This window comes from Monodelphis domestica, chromosome 6, assembly GCF_027887165.1.
Source record: "Monodelphis domestica isolate mMonDom1 chromosome 6, mMonDom1.pri, whole genome shotgun sequence".
Taxonomy (NCBI): Eukaryota; Metazoa; Chordata; class Mammalia; order Didelphimorphia; family Didelphidae; genus Monodelphis; species Monodelphis domestica.
This window is the reverse complement of record NC_077232.1, coordinates 55,927,276-55,949,153: the sequence shown is the minus strand read 5'-3', so window position 1 is coordinate 55,949,153 and position 21,878 is coordinate 55,927,276. Positions and strand designations below refer to the sequence as shown.

General features: G+C 35.5%; 1 protein-coding gene across 2 annotated transcripts in view; it reads left to right on the top strand.

Moving 5' to 3' along the window:
• PRMT3 (protein arginine methyltransferase 3) overlaps positions 1–21,878 on the top strand; it is a 158,796-nt gene that overhangs the window by 124,344 nt on the left and 12,574 nt on the right. For both annotated transcript variants that reach the window (XM_007497161.3, XM_007497162.2), the window contains 2 exons: positions 12,509–12,559; positions 12,756–12,843. In XM_007497161.3, coding sequence (XP_007497223.1) covers positions 12,509–12,559; positions 12,756–12,843 — 139 coding nt within the window. The remainder of the gene's footprint in view (positions 1–12,508; positions 12,560–12,755; positions 12,844–21,878) is intronic.

Sequence of the window (21,878 nt, the reverse complement as noted above, 5' to 3'; positions counted from 1 at the left end):
TCAATTATCTGCATGCTGTCAAGATAATTTATGAATTTCCTGTTAGTAATTTTTAATACTAGGTTGACTTCCTCCCTCTGCCAAGCGTCCTCATCAGCCCTTTCCTTATCTGTTTTTGACTTGGTAGTTGACCAGCAACCACAAACTAATGTTCCATCATAGATCACAGATTTAGAACGATTTCAGGAATTATAAGCAAACCTCTTCATTTTGCCAATTAGGAAACTGAAGACCCAAAATTGTATTCTAAGGGTGGTAAGTGAGTAGAGATTTGAACCCAGGTTCTCTGACCTGTGAAATACCAGTATTAATTAGGAGGGTTTTATAGGGAAGCAACACAGAAGGATTAACATATAACTATTTGGTTTTATTTAATAGAGAAGAGGTTAGGGAAAGGAGGAAGAAGGAGAAATATTAAACCTTAAACCCTTAATGTAAATTCCCACTAATAATCCTGTCTTCTTATACTAAAATCCTAAAGGCCAGAACAATAGAGATCTTACAAAATAGAGTCCTTGACAGGCAGTTGTTGATATCCAGATGGAGGTCTGCTGAGGGCCAGAGAATGGCAGAAGTCTTCCTCAAACTTCCCCTTAGTCCACCTAAGGGTATTGGGAAACTTCTGCTTACTCTTGATTGAAGGTCTGCTTGTCCAAGGTTCCAGGGAGTCCAGGAGAGAGATGAGATTTTCCACTCTCAGGTTTCTCTATCAGCTCCAACTCCAACTGGGACAAACTGACTCTTCACCAGCTTTGGAATCTTCCCCTGTCAGCTCTGAAGATTCTGTCTGAGGACTTGCCAGTCATGCTTATCCACTTAACATTACTTTCATTGCAACACCTGGTTCCCCAAATTGAGCATTATTTCCATGTTACTATACTGCCATCATTACCTTGTCAAGAATAATTAACAGTGCTATAACTATAGAGAAAAAAAGTGATATTATAAATTTCAATGCTGGGTATAAAGGATGGTATTTCATATGAACGTTTTTCCCCGTTAATTTCTCCCATTGATGGCATGAACAGTTCCAGCAATATCTTTGTACCTAAGTTTTAAAATCTTTTATAATCAAATCTTCAGAGACTACACTTTTACTATTTTCTCTTGCCTTTTTTTAGATAGCTCCTTATAGAAGGACATTGACTTAACAACAAAAAAAAAATGTCCTAAAGTAAAATATATTACATCATCTGCCTTTGCACTTACACATTTTTTTTGGTGTATTTACAAATTCAAATTGATTGTGATGTTATACTTGGTCCCCTTTTCACTTTCTAACTTATTCTTTACCTCCTCTCTGACCATAATGTTCATTTTTTCCACAGGAAACTTGGGCTACAACCCTGATGGGAGAACTTTCTTCTTATCTTGCTATGGCCCAAAGTCTTCCACACTACTTCTAGGGTTTCCTCACCCTGGTGCTTTTCTATATTCCCTATGCTATTTTCATTTCTTATAGAATGATTCCTACTTTATACTCCTCCCTTTTATGCCCCCTTGAAATTATAGACCTTTTCCTCTTCAAATAATTTTCATTATTATTTTGTATAATTCCAAAAAGTATTCCCTTGTTAGTTTGTTTGGTATACTCTACACTTGTACATTAAAATTAGTATTGTAATTTTTATTTTATTGGCATGGCCTCCCTGTGCAGACTGATTATTCTCTTTGTAATTCTTTATTTCTTTCTCTATAGAGTGATCTGTAATTTATCTATACAAATCTTAAGTGAACTTTGACATACTGAATCTTGGATTTTTATGCATTTTGTAAAATTTATTTTAATGATAGTTTCCTTTTATTTTTCCTGGATTTTGATATTACTCTGTTTAAAATGCTGTGTTTATTTTATATTATATTACTTTATTCAAGATATTAATTGTTTAAAGTAGTTTATTTGTTCTCTGAAGTTTTCTAAGTAAGTCATCATTCATTATTTTTTCCCAATCTTTGAATTCTAATCCAGTGCTCTACACACAGTAGATTTCAATATAATGTATTTTGAATTTAACTGAATTGATATATTATTTATTAATATTTCTGTCACCTCATGCCTTAGCCACTTGAGTATCAAAACAATGAACTGTTTATGTCTTAATGGTGACTAGAATCCTGAGCACCTGTTTTCCTAATTGTATAATTTTCCCTTAGTCGTTGAAGTACTATTTGCCTGTTCACTTAAAGCTTAAATGGAAAACTTTTCCATCTGCTTCTGTAATTGCAACTAAGCAGACATCATTGATGCTTGCGGTTTGTATTTAACAAATATTTGCAGGGGGAGTGGGGGTGGTGTTCATTGTGAACACCATATGCTATAAGGCTCCATGTCCTTTTGTTTCTTGTTACTGTGTATATGCCCTCAAAATTACTGATGATGAAAAATGAATGATTTCAAATTGGGCAGAACTAGTCGAAGGAACCAAAAACTGTAACACCTACTTGAGGTAATCAAGAAGAAGCACATTTTAATCACCATCTTAGTGAGAGTGGTGGCAGAAAGATGACCATTAGGTGTCAAAGTAGGGTTAGAGGTAATAGTTCTGGGAGGACTGGACCTGCAGGGGGCAGGGGTAAGCAGAAAAGCATGTTTGTTACCAAATTTTCTATAGACTTACGTATAGATAATCATCTGTGGTGTTTTTAATGAGCCCTATAAATATGAATATTACTGCCATAAAAGAAATCAGAAGACTTTAATATGTTACATTTAAATAGGATGCTGCCCCAAAGGTGGTACTTGGAGAAGCAAATAAAGTAGATGGAAGTGATTTCATCATGCATTCAAATGAAGCACTCCATCTCTCTCACCTCATCTTTTTAGAATCCTCACCAGATTCTTTGTTTTTGCCATACACACACACACACACACACACACACACATATTATCTATTTACTAATCTTTGTATGTTCAGTATTCCCATTGCCCAATTGAATGTAAGTACCTTGAGAGCAAGGACTGTTTTACTTTTGTCTTTTCATCTTCAGTGCCTAGAACAATGCCTAGCAATAGTGGCAATTAATAGGTACTTCTTGATTGAACAAGTTCCTCTAGCTTGTTGGATTTATAAGGAAACATATTAAAGAGTTACATTTCACTAGAAGTATGGAGGGAACTGGTCAATAAAAGAGCCAATCAAAATCATGTTCCCTTCCAAGTATACTTTTAGAATAACCCACTATTATACTGAGGTGATTAAAAACTACTCAAGGGCACACAGCATACAGACAGGTCAAAGAGATCTGGAACTAAACACTCGGCCTTCTGACACCTAATCCAGTAGATTTTCCCTGTGCTATGGTAGCATCACAAAATCTTAGCCTTAGAACTGAAATGATCCATGTCTCATTTTACAAATGAGGAAACTTGAAGGCCAGAGAGGTCATATGATTTGCCTAAGATCACATAGAGAATAGAGCAAATGGGATTTGAACAAAGATTTTCTAATTCCAGAACTCTTGCTATTTCCCTCCAGTGTCTACAGTTGACCTATAGCAATTTTTTATATTTTTTGCCTCATATGTCTGATTATAAGGGAAAAATTTGGCCAACAATAAAAATACTGTAAAATACAAAGTTAAAATACAAAAAAAAAAAGGAATTAAGGGAGTTTAATGAGGATACTCAACATGTTAGAAGACAAAGATCCTAGTTTCAATTCAGCAATAATTCTCTATATAACCATGAACAAGTTATTTTATTGCTCTATTCCTCAGCTTTTTCATCTAAAAATGAAGAGGTGAAAGCTAATGTTTTCTAAAGCTCCTTCCAGGTCAAAAAATTTATTATTATAATTAGAAGTATCATTTTTATTTCCTTAGCATTACCATTTTGAATATCTTTAGCCTCCAATGGCAATTTTAGTATATGACCACATTCAGGTTCAAAAGTAATTAGTTCCACTCAGTGAGTTTTATAAAATAATAATTTAGTATGCTTCATTGCATAAGTAATAGAAACAGACACACTTCTGAAATGAATTGAAATATTATAAAAGAGATTTAGAAAAAAATAGGAAGTCTGTACATTAAAAAAAAAAAAGCTTAGTGTTCCATATGTTTTAGTCATCTATTTAGTCTTCTGGTCATCTAACAACTGAAACTAGATAATACTCTTGCTTTCTATTTCTATCTAACAAGAGGATGTAAAGGATGCTGATTTTTTCTAGTTGTATGTTAAAATTTAATAATCCCAAAGGTCAAGTATTAAGTTTTGTTTGGATTCTATATTAATGTACAAAATCCAATGCTGTTTTGTATTCTCAACAAAAGAAGCATAGTATACAAATTAACTTTATAATTTTCAATAATCAATGTATTTTATCACATTTTATAATCTTTAATGCCTTTTTAAAAAACAAAATGCTTTATTTTCATATTAACAATTACAAGAATAGCATAATTAAGTTTTTTTCTTGTAATCACAAGTAAACATGAACTAACACTAGAACAGAATAAATATGAACTAAAAATGTTCAGTTTTGTTAATGACTTTTTGTACTATTACATGAACTCTTTAGTTTCTTTTTTTTCTCTCTCTCTTTTTTTTCCTCAGTCCCTCCAAGGCACTCCCAGCCCTTCCCTTATCTCATCCCCTTTCCCTCCTGTTTTTTTTTGTATGTTAAGTTTTTTTTTTACATTTCTTTTTTTATATTGTTTAATTAATTTAGAATATTTTTTCCATGGTTACACAATTTATGTTCTTTCCCTCCTCTTCTCCCATCCTCCTCCTGTAGCCAATGAGCAATTCCACTGGGTTTTTGATAAAGACTTATTTCCATATTAATATTTTCACTAGGATGATCTTTTAGAGTCTATATCCCCAATCATAACTCCATTGAACCTTGTGATCAGGCAGTTTTCTTCTGTGTTTTTAGTCCCACAATTAAGAAGAATTTTACTCATCTAATTGTATGTGCTGTTCTCTCTTTATCCCAAGTCTGATTAGAGTGGAGTTTTAGTACTTCTGGACTTTTATCCCCTTGCCCCATTCTCTATCGCAGTTCCTCTACTCATTCTTCCTCTGTGTGAGATAATCATTCCACCCTACCTCCTCTTGGTCATTTCCACTACCATTTCTGCTCATTCCTTCATATTTACTCAACATTGAAGTTTCTATCCATACCTGCCCCTTCAAAATACCTGGGCAATGATGCCATTCCCAGGGGTTCTAGAATTTTGGGTTGCTTATGATTATTCTTTCATTACCTTTGTATGTTTCTTATAGATCAAATTTTCTGCTGAGTTTTCTGTGTTTTTCTCCAGAAATAGTTGAAATTCCTTTAGTTCATTAAATAGCCACTTTTTCCCTTCTTTAATTATGTTCATCTTTGATGGATATGTTATTCTTGGTTGTAAGCCCAGTTCTTTTGCTGTACAAAGGGTCGTGATCCATGTCGTGTTTTCTTTTAATGTTGCAGCTTGTAAGTCTTATGTTATTCTGACTGTAGCTACACAATATTTAATTTTTTTTTCTCATTGCTTATACTATTTTCTCCTTAACTTGGAGGATATGGAACTTAGCAATGATGTTCTAGTACATGATTTCATCTTTGGGTCTCTGAGGGATTTTACCCTCTGTTTCTAGAATTTCTGGCCAATTTTCCTTGATGTTTTCTTGGAGTATGGTGTAAACTCTTTTTTTGATTTTAACTTTCCAGGTTTCCAACTATTCTTTTTTTTTTAAACATTATTTTATTTGGTCATTTCCAATCCAACTATTCTTATATTGTTTCTCCTTGATCTTTTTTCCAGGTCAGTTTTGGTGATAAAATGTTTCATATTCTTTTTATTTCATTCCTTTGAATTTGCTTTATAATTTGTTGTAGTCTTGGGAAATTGTTAGACTTCAAATTCTGGTTCTTAGTACATTATTTCCCCCCACCCCCCTAAAGTTTCTGTATCTATTTTTCCAGTTAGGCGATCTTTTTTTCATAATTTTCTTGTTTTTTTGTTTTTGCATTGCTCTTTTTTTCTAATTTTTCTTCCATCTCTCTCATTTAGCTTTTTGAGTTTTTTTTAAAGCTATTCCAAAACCTCTTTTTGAGTTTGTAGCCTTTTATTATATTTCTTTGCTGTTTTTAAAGTAGATGTTTTTACTTTGCTGTTCTCTGAATTGAGCTAAGGTCTTCCCTGTCTCCATATGATAGCTATCAATGGTTGGGTTCTCTCTTTTCACTTGCTGTTTGTTAGCAACCAGACCAATAGTAGACTTTTTGCTGGAGTTCCAGCATTGCCATATGTTGCCATAGATTTCAGTAATTTGTTTTACATTTTTGTTTTTTCCTCAATCCTATTTAGTTATTCTAGTTTTTATAGTCCAAGGTAGGGTGTCCTCCTAGTCCCAGGTACAAACCCCAGTCTATTATTAATCTCAGGTGCTCCAGCTGGAGCCTGTGGGCAGTTCTCCACTACAACTCCAAGCAGATAGTTGTAAGAGGGGAAATTATGAGACTGCCTACAAATTAATAATTTTATTAAATCAAAAGTAGTAGGGGGAAAAGATGGAAAAATAAGAGAGAGAGATATAGGTTACTTTGCTTGCTATTCCATTTAGCTTGCTATTTTCCATTAGGGCCCTCTAGCCATACTCACAGGGAAATCTAGCCTGCCACAACCACAGAAGAGAAGAGAGTGAAATCCCCTCTTGCCTCAGTTTATCAAAAATTTTCTCTACCCACCAACTCTCACACATCACATCTCAGGAACCAACTGTGACTTTCTATTTTTCCTGGGCTGCCGGAGTGGGGTGGGGGGTGTGGGGCAGTCCAGGGGTCAGTGTGCAGCAAATATCCACTCCTTGCCTCCTGTCTTGTGATCTCTTGACTCTTTTGCTGTCTTTTCCTGGCTGCCATTTTATCCTAATCACCTAATCCAGTCAATCATTTCCTTCACATAATCCTTGCCTCCAGGTCACATTCAGGCTCATGCCAGGTATGCAAATACTCAACAGGAGTGACCTCAGAAAGGAGGGGTGGTAAATTTCTTTCACACATAGTCCACCTCCCCTTGTCAGGAACCACAGACCTGTTCTCCTGGGAGCAATCAAAACTAGCTAGGTCCCAGTTTCTGGACAACCAGACTCACCAGTGTGAGCTCCTTCCTCAGTCTTCAGTTCTTTCTGCTACAGCCTAGGATAGAGTAGGTGTCTAGTTGGCATTCCTCCAACCTCCAAAGGCCCTGGTTTGTTAGCAATGGGGCTTGAGATCCTATACTTAGGGCTTGGGACTGGTAGATTCTGTGGTGCCCTCTCCTTCAGTCCCTAGCCTTGAGCCAGTGGGGGCCCAGGCCATGGCAGACACAGATACTCCCAGGACCTTCTGCCAATGGATTCCAGTGGTATCCTCAGGGATACCAACTCCCAGGCTCAGCAGCTATGGTGAGGTTGCCAATCCTGCCCCCAAGAACTACCTCTGTTCTGTTCCTCCCCTGGGTCTACTGTGGTGGGACTGAGGCTAGGGTAGTCTGAATCCTTCCTCCCTAATGATCCCTGGCTGTTTAGCTTCACTTCTGATCCCTGTCTATTTTTACTGATTTTAGTGTTGATTCTGTGGAGTTATTTTTGGTTGTTTTGGGGAAGTATTAGGAGAGTAAGGAAGCTTCACATCCTACTCTACCATCTTCCCATAATGCATTCCTAGTTAGCTTTTTTTTTTACAATTGTTTTCTCCCTTTAGTTTGGAATTTCATTTGTTCTAAAGTTTTAGCTATTTTTATTTAGGTGGGAATGTTGATTCTACTTCAATTTAGAAATTACATTTTTAAATCTTTCCCTAATACTTATGGTACTTTGCTTCTAGACATTAGATCATAGATTTAGAGCTGGATCTTTTTGTTCAGTCATTTCAGTTATATCTAATTCTTCATGACCCAACTTTGAGGTTTTCTTGGTAAGATACTAGAGTAGTTTACTGTTTCCTTCTGCAGGTCATTTTATAGATGAAGAAACTGAGTCAGTCAGGGTTCAGTGACTTGCTCATGGTCACATATCTAGTAAAGGTCTAAGGCCACATTTAAATTTACAAAGATAAGAAGTCTTAACTATAGGCCCAGCATTCTATATACTGTGTGTACCATCTACCTGTACGTAGACAAGACACCATACAGGCCATCTATTTCAGCTTCCTTATTTTTTATCTGAGGAAACTAGACCCCAGAGAAATTAATTTGCAGTCTCATACCAGTAGCAAATGGCAAAACTAGAATTTCAACTAGAATTATGTCCTTTATTACCCAAACCAGTATTTCCACTTCACTGTGCTGTCTCCATGAGAAACTAAAGAAACCAGTGAGATTATTTTAAAAAATAAGCCTTGTTAGAGATTTCAGGAAGAGAAAGCAGCAATTCTTCCCTGCCTCCCTTCCAAAGTATATTTCTTCCCAGGCACTGATTCATTATATTCAACATACACTCATCAATTAATCAGCACATGTATACCTTAGAAACATAAGAAGGCAGTTGTAAATTGAAAGGTTTCAGAACTCTGATCAGTACTGTGACCAGACTGCCCTAAGACTGACTGAAAAGCTTGCTTCCTTCCTCTCAGCAAAAGTATAATCAGCTCTTGGCAAAGAAAAATAAATGTGTTTTCAGACATGAAGAACAAGATGATTTATTTATCTTATTTGTTATTTGATTCGCCTGGTGAACAATGAAGTGGGAAGGAGTCATTGGGAAGTGGTGATAGTGGTATAAAAAAAGATAGTAATAGTTGTTAATAGCAGTTAACAAAACACTAAATCAAAAAAGATGCAACATTCCAACTTTAGAACATCTTATTATGGTTTCATTTTTATGGAAGAAGTTTTTGTGTCATTAGGAAGATCTTGACTTGAAGAAATGACTTTTAGATAAGAAAAAAATTATATTATGGCTTTTTATAATGACATCCTTCATTTTTGAGTCATTGAATGGCATATGGGATTGTCAACAGAACTGATGTTTTAATTGTCTGTGTCTTGACTAGACTATATTGTCTTCTGCCTTCCAAAAGATATTCTGTTACTATAATCTCATCCTGGAGAGCTGAGCTAAAATAGTGTTATTACAAACCTATTCATCTTCCATTGAGAGGCAGCCTGGCAGTGTGACTTAGAAGGCAGCCTAGAGTCAGGAAGACCTGGATTCAAGCAAGTCTTGCCTTACTCTCACATTTTCTAGATAGGTGACTTGAGCAAGTAACTTAACCTCTCAGTGGTCCCAGGCAGTTCTCCAGTGGAAGTATGACTGAGATATAAAAGGTCATATCATAAACTACTTAGAGGAAAAAGGAAGGAAGTACTTTTGCATCCAAGGATAGGGGGACAAAGGCAATGGCCAAATGAGTTATAGAAAGGACTCTGAAGATAAAAAGGTCAATTTTTATTTTAAAATTACAAAGGTTCTACACAAACAAAACCAATGCTTTTAAAAATTAGAAAGGAAACAACTGGGGGAGAAATCTAGACAGCAAATTCTCTGAAAATAAGTTTCTAAGATATGTCAGAAACTGATTAAAATATGTAAGAAGAACTAGTCTCCAACAAAATGAAAGAAAGAGGGAGAGAGAGAGAAAGAAAGAAAGAGAGAGAGAGAGAGAGAGAGAGAGAGAGAGAGAGAGAGAGAGAGAGAGAGACAGACAGAGAGAGAGAGAGACAGAGAGAGAGAAAGAGAGAGAGAGAGAGAAAGAGAGAGAGGAAGGAAGGAAGGAAGGAAGGAAGGAAGGAAGGAAGGAAGGAAGGAAGGAAGGAAGGAAGGAAGGAAGGAAGGAAGGATATTTTTTGTCTCACCTTCCCATCACCATCCTTGAAGGGTAGGAGACAAAATCCTTATAATGTATATTCCTTGTCAAGCAAAACAATTTCCATATTGTCTATATCCAGCTCTCTTTCTTCATCTTAAATCCACAGCTTCCCCATCAGAAGATTCATCATTCCTCATCAACAATTCATCATCAGTCCTCTAGAATCATGTTTTTTACATTTGTTTTAATGTATTTTTTTAACAATAATTTTGTTACTGTATAAATTATTCTCTTGGTTCTGCTCACTTCGCTCTGTATCAGTTCATATAGGTCTTCCTAGGTTTCTCTGAAACATTCTACCTTTTCATGCTCTCTTATGGTATAATAACATTCTGTCACATTCATTTGTCATAATTTGTTAAGCTATCTCCCAATTTATGCTCTTCTTTGTCCCCTAGTTTCTAGTTCTTTTACATTACAAAAAGAATTGCTATAAATATTTTTGTACATATGGATCCCTTTTCATCTCTTTGGGTACTCCTTATATCTGGATCAAAGGTTAGGTACTGTTACGTGACTTTTTAGATATAGTTCATGATTGTTCTCTAGAAAAATTAGACCAATTTACCTACAAGGCTCAGCTTTTGTAACATTTGTCATTTTTATTGTTGTTTGAGTTAATCTAATGAGTATGAAGTAGAACATCAGAACTACTTTTAAGTTGTATTTCTTTAAATATTAGTTAGAACATTTTTTCTTATAGCTATTGATAGCTTGGATTGTTTCCTTTAAGAACTACCTATTCCTGTGCTTTGGCCATTCATCAGCTGGAAAATGATTCTTTTGTCTTAAAGATTTGAATCAGTTCCTTAAATATCTTAGAAGGTTCATTACCAAAAAAAGCTTTCCACAAAGAATTTATTTCACAGTTAACTATTTAATTCTAATTTTAACTGCATTCATTTCATTTGTGCAAAAACTTTTTAATTTTAAATAAAAATTGTCCATTTTACCTTCTAGAATCGTCCCTTTCTCTTGTTTGATCATAAACTCTATTGATTTGAAAGAAAATGTTCTATTTATTCATCTAATTTGTTTCTGATATATATCCAAGCTTATATTAGATGTATTTTTAAGCTTATAGTGGTATTTGGTTTAAGTTGTTCATGTTAACCTAATTCCTATCTGATTGCTTTCAAGTTTTGCAGAGGTGATTCTTTTGAATGAAATTTCTCTTTTGTTTATTCTTGCTAGACTTTGTTGATTATTTACAAGAATGCTGATGACTTAGGGAATTTATTTTACGTCTTACAACTTTTGGTGAATTTCTTGTCAATTTTTAAATATTTAGTTGATTCATGGCTCAGTAAATAAAAGATGTCATTTGCAAAAAAAGTAATTTTATTTCCTGTATGCCTATGCTTATTTGTTAATTTTCTTTTTCTTTTCACTATAGCTAACATTGCTAATATCTCAAATAGTAGTGATAATAATGGCTATCCTGACTTTACTTCTATTCTTCCCAGGCCTCTAGTCTATCCCTTTCACACAGAATACTGGCTCTGTGTTTTAGATCTATAATACTTTCCATATGACAAAAAGGCTCATTTATTTCAGTGTTAATACTATTTTTAACAGAAAAATGGGTGTTACATGTTCCCTAAAGCTTTTTATCATCCTACTCACATTTGTAGTTATAGTGTTTATGTGTTTTCTTCCACCCAATTCTCTTACATTTCTTCCTCTCTTCATTCTCTGTCCCTAATCTCTTTACAAAATAACCAGATATTGAGAAAGAAGGGGTGTGCTCAGCACTTGGTACAATTTACCATTATCCCTTGTTTCTCCTCACCTACCTCCCAATCACAGATTCTCTCCCCCCCTTTTTTTATTTCTTTTAAAAATTCTGACAGAATTTGTTTTGCATGGGACTAAGCCCTCCCTGAATGTACCCTCCCTCTTGTTCTTTCTTTGTCTCATTTCCTTGTTTCCTTCTTGAGGAAATATATTTCTATACCAGACTCTTTTATATGTTCTCATCTTCTTTAACCTGTTCAGATAAAAATAAAGTTGAAATAATACCTTCTCAACCCACCCCTACCTCCTGGTTTATATAGTCTTTTACTTTCTCAATTAGAGTTTGTGTAGACTATTTTTAGGTGAAATCCCTCTTCCTAGCTCTTTAGGGGAGAAGTTGTGGGAGAAACATTAACTATATGGCTTCTTCCTCCATCTTTGCCAGTCAAGTCACTAAAATGAACACTTTTTGATGAAGGCCTGTATTCTTCTGAAGTCAAAGAAAGAGAGAAAACAGAATCCATCCATGCAAAATATTGAATAGTAAATTGTAATTTTAAGTAGCAAATTAACACTGGTAGTATTATGGAACTAAAAGTATTTCGCCTGTATTGCATTGAATAAATTTTTGTGAGTTAGCAAGAGAACTTAATCATATCATTTCAGTGGAAAAATATATTGTGAGAGGCAGCTAGGGGGTTTAGGTGGATAGAAAGATACCTAGAGGCAGGAGGGCCTGGGTTCAAATCTGACCTCAGATGCTTCCTAGCTGGGTGACCCTAGGCAAGTCACTTAACCCCCATTGCCTAGCCCTTATGACTCTTCTGCCTTGGAAATTGTGCTTACGCATGCAGGTATAGATGTATAATATAACTTAAGAAATAGATCTTTTTATTCATTGATCTGGAAAGAGATTCTCTACCCAAAAAAGGAATGAATAATCAGTTATTAATTATCATTACTGAAATTCCTTTTTTCTTTTTTAATAGGCAATTGCTGGCTACTTTGATATCTTTTTTGAGAAGAACTGCCACAAAAAAGTAAGTATATAGGTTACATAATGAATTAAATCTATTAAATGCACTTTTTTGTCTGGAGTTTGCCTCTTCCTTGTTGATACATATCTAAGCATATTTTGCTGTTGCAAGCATTTGCAATGTGTTTGGTATTGATTAATGTAGCATAATATCAAAAGCCTTTTACTCAATCAAATACTTTTGCACTCTGCCTCTGCAGGTTTTATTCTCTACTGGTCCCCACACTACCCAAACCCACTGGAAGCAAACAATATTTCTACTTGAGAAGCCATTTTCTGTTAAAGCAGGTAAGAAAGACAAGTAGAATGAGAAATGTTCAAACTTGGATGAAAGTATTCCAACCCACAAATACTTATTCAGTGCTTACTATATTCACAATGATGCTACGATGTAACAACTGTATCTATTACTGTCTACAAATTTTAATTGAGAAAATTTGGTTTTGAAGGAGTCTCAATAAGATGAAATAATTAAGGAGGAAATAAACATTCTTCTTTGCTTTATAATAATATATTTCATAGTATAATACACTGATGAATTAACTGTTCTAATAAATGAATTAGAAAGGTTATATTGTTTCCCCACAGAATGTAAAGATTAAAACTACCCAACTTCTGACTGCCAATATTTTTAAAAGTAATACTATTAAGCATATATATTGATTAAAAGTTCCAGTCCATTTCCTTTTCCAATACAAATGTGTTTGACACAATTCATATTTGTTATTTTAAAAGCTCTTTAAAATAATCCACATCGTTTATTTCTTTTTTATATGACACAATGAAAAGTGTTGAAATTTGTCACTGATCCTGAGTTGAAATCCCAATTCTGCCATTTATCACCTATATACATAAGGTAGTAAAAGGGAAATTAGTGTGGAAAGTAAGTTGGAACCAGATTGTGAAAGGCTTTAAGTGACAGAGAAGCTTTTATTTTATTTGAGAAGTTGTAAGAAGTCATCTGAGCATTTTAAGCAGAAGAGTGGTAGAGTCAGATATGTGATTTAGGAAACCTACTTTCCCAAATCTCAGATACATGTTTGTCTGTTTTCCGTCTTCCTTTCCTCTTCTCTCTGAAACTCTAAGATGTTTTCCATTTCTACCTTAGTGGTCATTCCCCCCTTTTGGGAGAAACTGGATCCAGCATGGAATTTTCCCATTCGTTTTCCCATATCTTTTTATTTAAGAAAGTCAATCAAATGTTAGCTGTTTTCCTTTTAACAATGAGAAAATTACAGTAGATTTGCAGGAAATTGAAAATGCCCCATTTTTACTCTGTTAATACCTCTCTGTTCAGCTTTTGATGCATTTCAAAAACTCCTCCTATAGCAAGGAGAAAACACCGAGCCTGGAGTCAAGAAGATGCTTGTTAAAATGTGGCTTTAACCAGCCACTTGACTCTGGGCAAGTGACTTAATCTGTCTGCCTTCATTTTTTCAACTGGAAAATGCATACAATAGTAACACCTTCCTCTCAGAGTTATTGTGAGAATCAGATGTGATAAGTAAAGGACTTAGTCCAATGTTTGGCACTCACTCAGTAAGTACTATATAAATACTGACTCCATTCCCCTTGTTTTCCCACTCCAGAATCCCAGACCTGTCACTTTCCTTACCTTTTTAGTACTCATTAACACCTTGAAAAACACACTCAACTTCAGTTACCTTTTCTAATTCCTTGCTTTCTCATTAATTTATTTTACTTACCTAGTAATAATAATTTATTTAATGCTTTAAATTTGCAAAGTACTTTATCAATAAGTTGGTAACTATTTATAAAGCATGTATAATGTGCCAGGCCCTATGCTAAGTGCTTTATAAATACGATATAATTTTATTCACACAACAATCCTTTGAGGCAGATGCAATTGTCATTTTCATTTTATAAGTAAGGAAACTGAGGTGGGCAGAGGTTAATTAAAAGACTTGCCCAGGACCCAAGTATCTTACCAACTAAATTCTTTACTTTGAGCTTTTCTTTTACTATACCTCAGCAATTGAAGTTTTTCTTTTCCTTCTTCTTGAATACTCCATCTTCTGTTCTTTTTTCTCCTCCTGCAGACTTAATCCATCTTTTCTTTTTTACTTTATTCCTAGGTCCTCCTTCAACTTCCCCTCAAATTCTACCAAATTTTTCCACCCTAAATTAAATTTCTGACCTTTTTTATCCAATTATAACATCCTCCAAATGCACAATTAAAGATGAAGAGAGGAAAAGGTCATTAGACTGCTCCGGCCTGGTCTGAGCCAAGAAGTTGTTCAGAGGCCTCAGCCAAGGGGCCTCTCCAGAAAGGCAAGGGAAAGGGGAGTCAGTCTTATCACTCACCATGTAACCATCTAAAAGAAAGCTGTCTGAGGAGCCCTTCCAGGCTCAAGTTCTAGGGTCAGCTCTGCCAAAACTGTAAATGCCTCTGAGCAAGTGACCTTCACAGGAAGTCACACAAAATATATAGCCAGTTCTTTATATCACTTCCTGTGTCTCACATGTACCAATGGTGGCTTAAACTTGGCTTAGGACAGCCCAGGAGAGATCAGTCAGTTGTTTCTAATTTGTCACTTGCTAGCACATGTTGATCATAGGCCATCCTTTCCCACAGTCAATCCTTAAGTGGGGATGTATACATTCCTGGTTGCTAGAATTTTAAAGACTAAGCAGGGTAGAGTAAAATCTAAAATTCACAAAACTATTAAGGAATTTTAGAGACTTTTGACTTTGGCTCCCTAAACACAGTAGTGAACATAATCAAAGTTATCATGAAGTATGTAGAACATAGTTAAGATTTTTAAAATTGAATGGAGTTGAATTGCACTTTGCCATAATATTATTCCTTTTCAAATGAATGAGATTTGCAAAACTGTTTCTCGTTATATTAATTGCCCTGAATTGCTGTGTTTTCCCTAAGGTGTCTACTTTTCATTATTTTATGTCACCAGAAGTCTGTTACCCATCATTCCCTAGTTCATTTTGTAAAATTGGAGATTTGAACCCCAGACTTCAATCCCTAGAAGTCCTTGCTCTAGTTCCCAAGATGCCCTCCAATCTCACTGAGATCCCCACCTGAGTGAGATCAAAATTTCTATTTAAACTGGCTTTAAAGCCTACTGAGCTCTTCCTGCTTTCACTTCTTAGCACACGCGGCTCTCTACCTAGCAGGCAAGATGTGAGTGGTGAAGAGCGATTTGGGCCCAACCCAAAGAGGTATGCTCTCTCTGAGGCAACTGTGGCAGTTTGATTGGCTCCTCTCCCTCAGCTTTGATTTTCTAGGCTGGGGTTAGCAAGAGATCTGAGCTGACTCCAAGAGCTGGCTTTCTCTTCCAGAACCCCTCTCCAAATCCCTACCCACCCGCCCCTGGCTGGCAGTTAGAATTCCCTCAGCCCCCTTCTTTTAGTATTCCAAATGGGTTTGCCTCTCACTCTGCAGGTTCATAACATTCTGTGGCCCTCTTGCCTCTCTTTCCAAAATCCTTCCTTTACAGGTCCCCAAAGAGATAATAGGGGAAAAGACTTATACAAAAATATTCATAGCTGCACTCTTTGTGGTGGCAAAAAGTTGGAAAATGAGAGGATGCTCTTCAATTGGGGAATGGCTAAACAAATTGTGGTATCTGTTGGTGATGGAGTACTGTTGTGCTAAAAGGAATAATAAAGTGGAGGAATTCCATGGAGACTGGAACAACCTCCAGGAAGTGATGCAGAGCGAGAGGAGCAGAACCAGGAGAACATTGTACACAGAGACTAATACACTGTGGTACAATCAAATGTAGTAGCAATACAATGATCTAGGACAATTCTGAGGGACTTATGAGAAAAAATGCTATCTACATCCAGAGAAAGAACTGTGGGAGTAGAAACACAGAAGAAAAACAACTGCTCGATCACATGATTTGATGGGGATATGATTGGGAATGTAGACTCTAAATTATCACTCTAGTGCAAATATCAATAATATAGAAATAGGTCTTGCTCAATGACACATGTAAAACCCAGTGGAATTGCTCAGTGGCTGTGGGTGTGGGGGTGGGAGGAGGGAAGGGAAAAGAAAGAACATGAATCTTGTAACTATGGAAAAATATTCTAAATTAATTCATTAAATAAAATTTTCCAAATTAAAAAATTGGGGGGGGGGAGCTATGTACTGTTTTATACTTCTTTGAGCATAAGACCAAATTGCTCTCCTGAATGGCTGAATCAGTTCACAACTCCCTCAACAATGCATTTGTTTCCTAACTTTCCCACATACTCTCCAAGCTTTGTCATTTTCCTTTTCTATAATAATAGCCAATCTGATAAGTATGGGTGGTACCTTAGTTATTTTAATTTGCATTTCTTTAATTAATAGTGATTTAGAGGGGGGGGGTTCTGCGTGACTTTGGAGAGTTTTAATTACTTTGTTTGAAAACTGCCTGCTCATATGCTTTGACCATTTATCAACTGGGGAATGGCTTGTATTTTTATATATTTAGCTCATTTCTCTTTGTTTTTGAGAAATGAAGCCTCCATTAGAGAAACTTTTAAAAATTTTCTGTACCATTATGATTACTGTGTATTACTTTCCATCCCATTTATCACTATTCAGTTTATGACCTCCACCTCCCTCAATTTGTTCCTTTTTCTATTAGCTCCACCTCCCTTCCCTCATCCCTTTACCCTCCTACTTTCCTGTAGAGTGAGATAGCTTTCTGTACCAAAGTTCATTGTGTATGATCTTCCTTCAGTGAGCCAATTCTGATGAGAGTAAAATTCATATGCTCTCCTCTCCACCTCCCCTATCTTTCCATCCACAGTGAATACTCTTTTATGCTTCTTTTATGTGGCATATGTAATAGATGATAATTTTGTCGATGTTTTTACATATTTACACCATGTTAATTTTCCCTTCTCCCAATGCATTCCTCTTTCTCATACCTTAATTTAATTTAATTTTTCCTATCATCCCATTATATTCAACTTATTGCCCTTGCTCTCTATCTATGTATACTCCTTCTAACTGCCCTAATAGTAACAGAGTTCTTTGGAGTTACAAGAATTATCTCCTCATATAAGGATGGATACTATTTAGCCTTATTGAATATCTTTTGATTCTCTTTCCTGTTTACCATTTTATGCTTCTCTTAAGTCCTGTATTTGAGTGTTAAATTTTCCATTCAGCTCTGGTCTTTTCATCAGGAATGTTTGAAAGCTCTCTATTTCATTCAATACTCATTTTTTCCCCCTGAAGAATTATGCTTAGTTTTGCTGGGTAAGTAATTCTTGTTTGCAGTCCCAACTCCTTTACCTTCTGGATTATCATATTCTGGGCCCTCTGATCTTTTAGTGTAGAAACTTCTAAACCTTGCATTATCTTGACTATTGCTCCATGATATTTGAATTGTTCCTTTTTTGACCTCATACAATATTTTCTCCTTGACTTGGGAGTTTTAGAAACTGGTTATAATATTCCAGAGAGTTATTCTTTTAGAATCTCTTTCAAGACGCGATTGGTGGATTCTTTCAATTTCTATTTTGTCCTCTGGTTGTAAAATATCAAGGCAGTTTTCCTTAATGGTTTCTTGAAAGATGATGTCTTAACTAAGCTTTTTTTTTTTATTCAAGGCGATAATTCTTGTTACCTCTCCTGGACTTATTTCCCAGGTCAGTTGTTTTTCCCATGAGATACTTCACATTTTCTTCTTTTTTTTTTCATTCTTTTGACTTTGTTTGATGCTAGATATCTCATGGAATCCTTAGCTTCCACTTGCCCAATTCTTTTTTAAGGCATCATTTTCTTATGTGATATTTTGTACATCCATTTGGCCTGTTCTACTTTGTAAAGAGTTCTTTTCCTTAGTGACTATTTGTACCTCTTTCCAAAGGGCCAATTCTGTCTTTCAAGATGTTTTTCTCTTCAGTGCATTTTTAAAATATCTTTTCAATAAACCAATTCTGCTTTTTCTGGAGTTCTTCTTTGGATTTTTGTGCCTCTTTTACCAATAGGCCTATTCTGTTTTTTAGGGCATTAATTTCTTCAGTATTTTTTCTGCCTATTTTACCAAGCTATTGACTGTTTTTTTCATGACTTCCCTGTGTCATTCTCATTTCTTTTCCCAATTTTTCTTCTACCTTTCATGTTTGATTTTTAAAATTCTTTTTTAGCTCATTCATTAATACTTTTTGGTTTTGAGAGCAATTAATATTTTTCTTTGGGGCTTTGGATGCAGCAGTATTGCCTCTGTTGTCTCTGAGTTTGAATCAACCCTGTCACCAAAATAACCTTCTGTGTTGTTTCTTTTTTTTGTTGTTTGTTCATTTTCCTATCATTTTCTTTCCTTTTAGTCAAAAACTATTAAATCTGGGCTCTCTAACTGGTGCAGGGAATACTGTTGCAATCTTCAGGTTATTTTTGTAGATGCCTTCAGTTCTTCTGAAGTGTATGATGTAAGGAGAGGTGTGTATAAAACTCTCCCAGCCTGTGTTCTGGTCTGTGAGTGTCCACAAGTACTCTTTTACCCCTTGGAACTGTGACCGGGATCTCTTGCTCCCCTATGACTGCAAGTGCTTGTGTATGCTGGTGCTCCTCCTCACTCTGCAACTGCACTCAGGACTGTACCCTGGATCTGTGTATGGGCAATGAGAGGTCTGCACCCAGAGCCAGCAAAGGAACTTCTGTAATCTTCTTCTGAGCAGTTGTCTGCTCCTCTTCCCCCTTATTGACTGACAGTTCTGGAAGCTTTGTCCCATTGCCTTCAGGGAGGGCCTACCCTGGCCCTATGCCTTCTACCTCCACCCTGGTGTGCTAGATCCCTTGTGCTGGCCTGGCCTTCTAAGTTGTTTTGACTGAAAAATTACTTCACCTCGTCTTTTTGTGGGTTATGCTGCTCCAGAATTTGTTTTCATTTGAGGCAGGGCAAAATAGACTAGTTAAAAGATGAAGGAAAAGGTCTATTGAAATAGTTTTTGAAACAAAATGAAGATGAGGTATCACCAGTACTTAGGAAGAGAAGACACATTTGCAGATGTCTATATGCAGAAATTACAGTTGTGTTTTTTTTTTTAAATAAAGAATGAAATATGACTTAAAGTCAGGGTGAAGGGGGCAGTTTGAGGTGCTATTCTCTTTAACTTCATAATGCTCAGCATACAGAGGGCATTTAATAAATATTTGTTCAATAATAACTAAGGTACCTCTCTTTTCCTTATTCTGTTTGATCATAAGATGACCTTTCAAGGACTCATCCATTGATATGACTCTAGATTCATTATTAGAAACAGAAAGCTTAAAAAATGTAACTTCAACTTCAAGGGACTTTTGCCTGTGACAGTTATATTACTAAATTGAAGATAGGCATGAAACTATAGCAACTGATGATAATTCTGGTAAAGAGAATTTAATTGTGAAAGGTGTAAAAGCTTCTGACTCTAGAATTGTTATGTCTTTACCTTTAAAGGAAAATAATGTATATTGGAAAGAGGATTGAAATGGTGTTTTTAAGCCAGTCCCCAAATATGTCCCCATCTCCTGTTTATTATTTCCCACAGAACCTTTTCGTATTCAATTTTAACAAATACCAGGTAGGTAGATTATGATTAGTTTGCCAACTACCTAGATGTTCGACAAGTAAAACCTCTAAAAATAGCCTTTTTAAGAAAGCCTTTTTAGTTTTAGTTTGGTTTTACTCCTTACAGAAATTGACTTTTTCAAATGTGGGCAAACAAACTCCATTAGCAATAAAACAGCACACAGTACTCATTTCCTCACTTGGTGATTGCCTGGAAGTGGACATAAAACCTTGATGGTGTTATTTTCTGTTTCCAAAAAGGTTGAACACAGCAAAACAGAAATGGACCAAGTACAACTAAATTCCTTTAAATTCCTTACTTCTTTTTTTCGTTCTGGTAATTGACTTGAGGATTAGGATCTTGAAAATGTACACTTCTCCAGGATAGCTTTATTGTCATTCTACTATTTCCTTTTAGTTTAGTCATTCAGTTTTTTGTTTTGAGTACTTAACAGAATTTATTAAATGGGGAGTTAATAAACACTAGTTAAATTGAATTGTATTTAAGGTGTTAATTTGAAATGAATATTTTTCTAAGGTTCCCTTTATTACCTAAGTGAGTGCTAAATCCTAATTTTTCTTGGCCCACATAATCTTGTAACTAGCACTCTTTCTGGTGGATACCTTCTTTTACCATGTGCTTTTTGTATGTAGCATAATGGTAATTTAGGAAGTCATTACCTGTTCTGACTTCACCTCTGTTCTTGTTATATTTCCATACTTCCTGTTGAGATTTAAATAGCAAGGCCAGTACTAGTGAGCCAGCAGAATACACTGAAGCATCACAGCCTGAGGGAAATGCTACCTCATTTTGAAGAAAATTTAAAAACAAAATGAGTACCCTTTCTCAGTGGTAGTAATGTTGTATGGATAGGATAAATAATCATAATCCCCTTTATTGTTCCTGACCAGCCTCTGGTTATAGTGCTAATGAACAGGGAAATTGCCAAAAGGCAGACAATGAGAGAGAGAAGAGAAACAAAGGACCTGAATAATCACAAAGTAGGTAATTACTTTGCCGCCTGTTCCATTTTCACATATAGTGCTAAATGGCTACTTTGTTAAAAAATGAATGCTGCTTGTCTGCTTTTCTCTTCAAAAAGATCTCCTACATTAGGCTCTAGTAACCTTCTGTTTTCTGTCCTGTAACTCACTCAGATCCTGATTGAATGTGACTAGATCCAAATAAAGAAAATCAGTTAATGTCTCTGTTGAAACAAATGCATTTCCCTTCCTGTTCAATATAGATTGTGACACTGTCCGGTATTATAATTACTGCTCAAGATTGACACTGTTGGGGAGGAGAAGGGAACCAAAGGATCATCTTATAAAAATTGGGACAATGAATTTTATAATAAAGAATCTAATGTATTTTGGCAATTCATAATCGAGTTTGCTACTGTGGTCATTGCAAATGTTTGAAATTAAATTTTGTTCTATTTTTTAAAACTTTTTCAAAAACATCTTGCTTACTATCTTCTGAATCCAACAAGGAATCTTAATCTGTTAGCAGACGAATCACATTGAGTTGGCTATATTCATTTAAATTAATCAGCATTGGTGGCATGCTTTATTTGTGATACTTCATTGGCCTCTTGGTATAAATGTTTAGTGTTTTCAGTTGCATTGTCAACATTTTATTAAATTCGGGATATCTAATCAATGAGTACATTGGGACAAAGAAATCCAATCCAGTTCTCTTTTCCATTAATATTATGAACCTTGTTAACCTGAAAGCCAAAATACATCCCTTAATTCTAATTAGTCATTCATGTGTGAAGCTTGGTT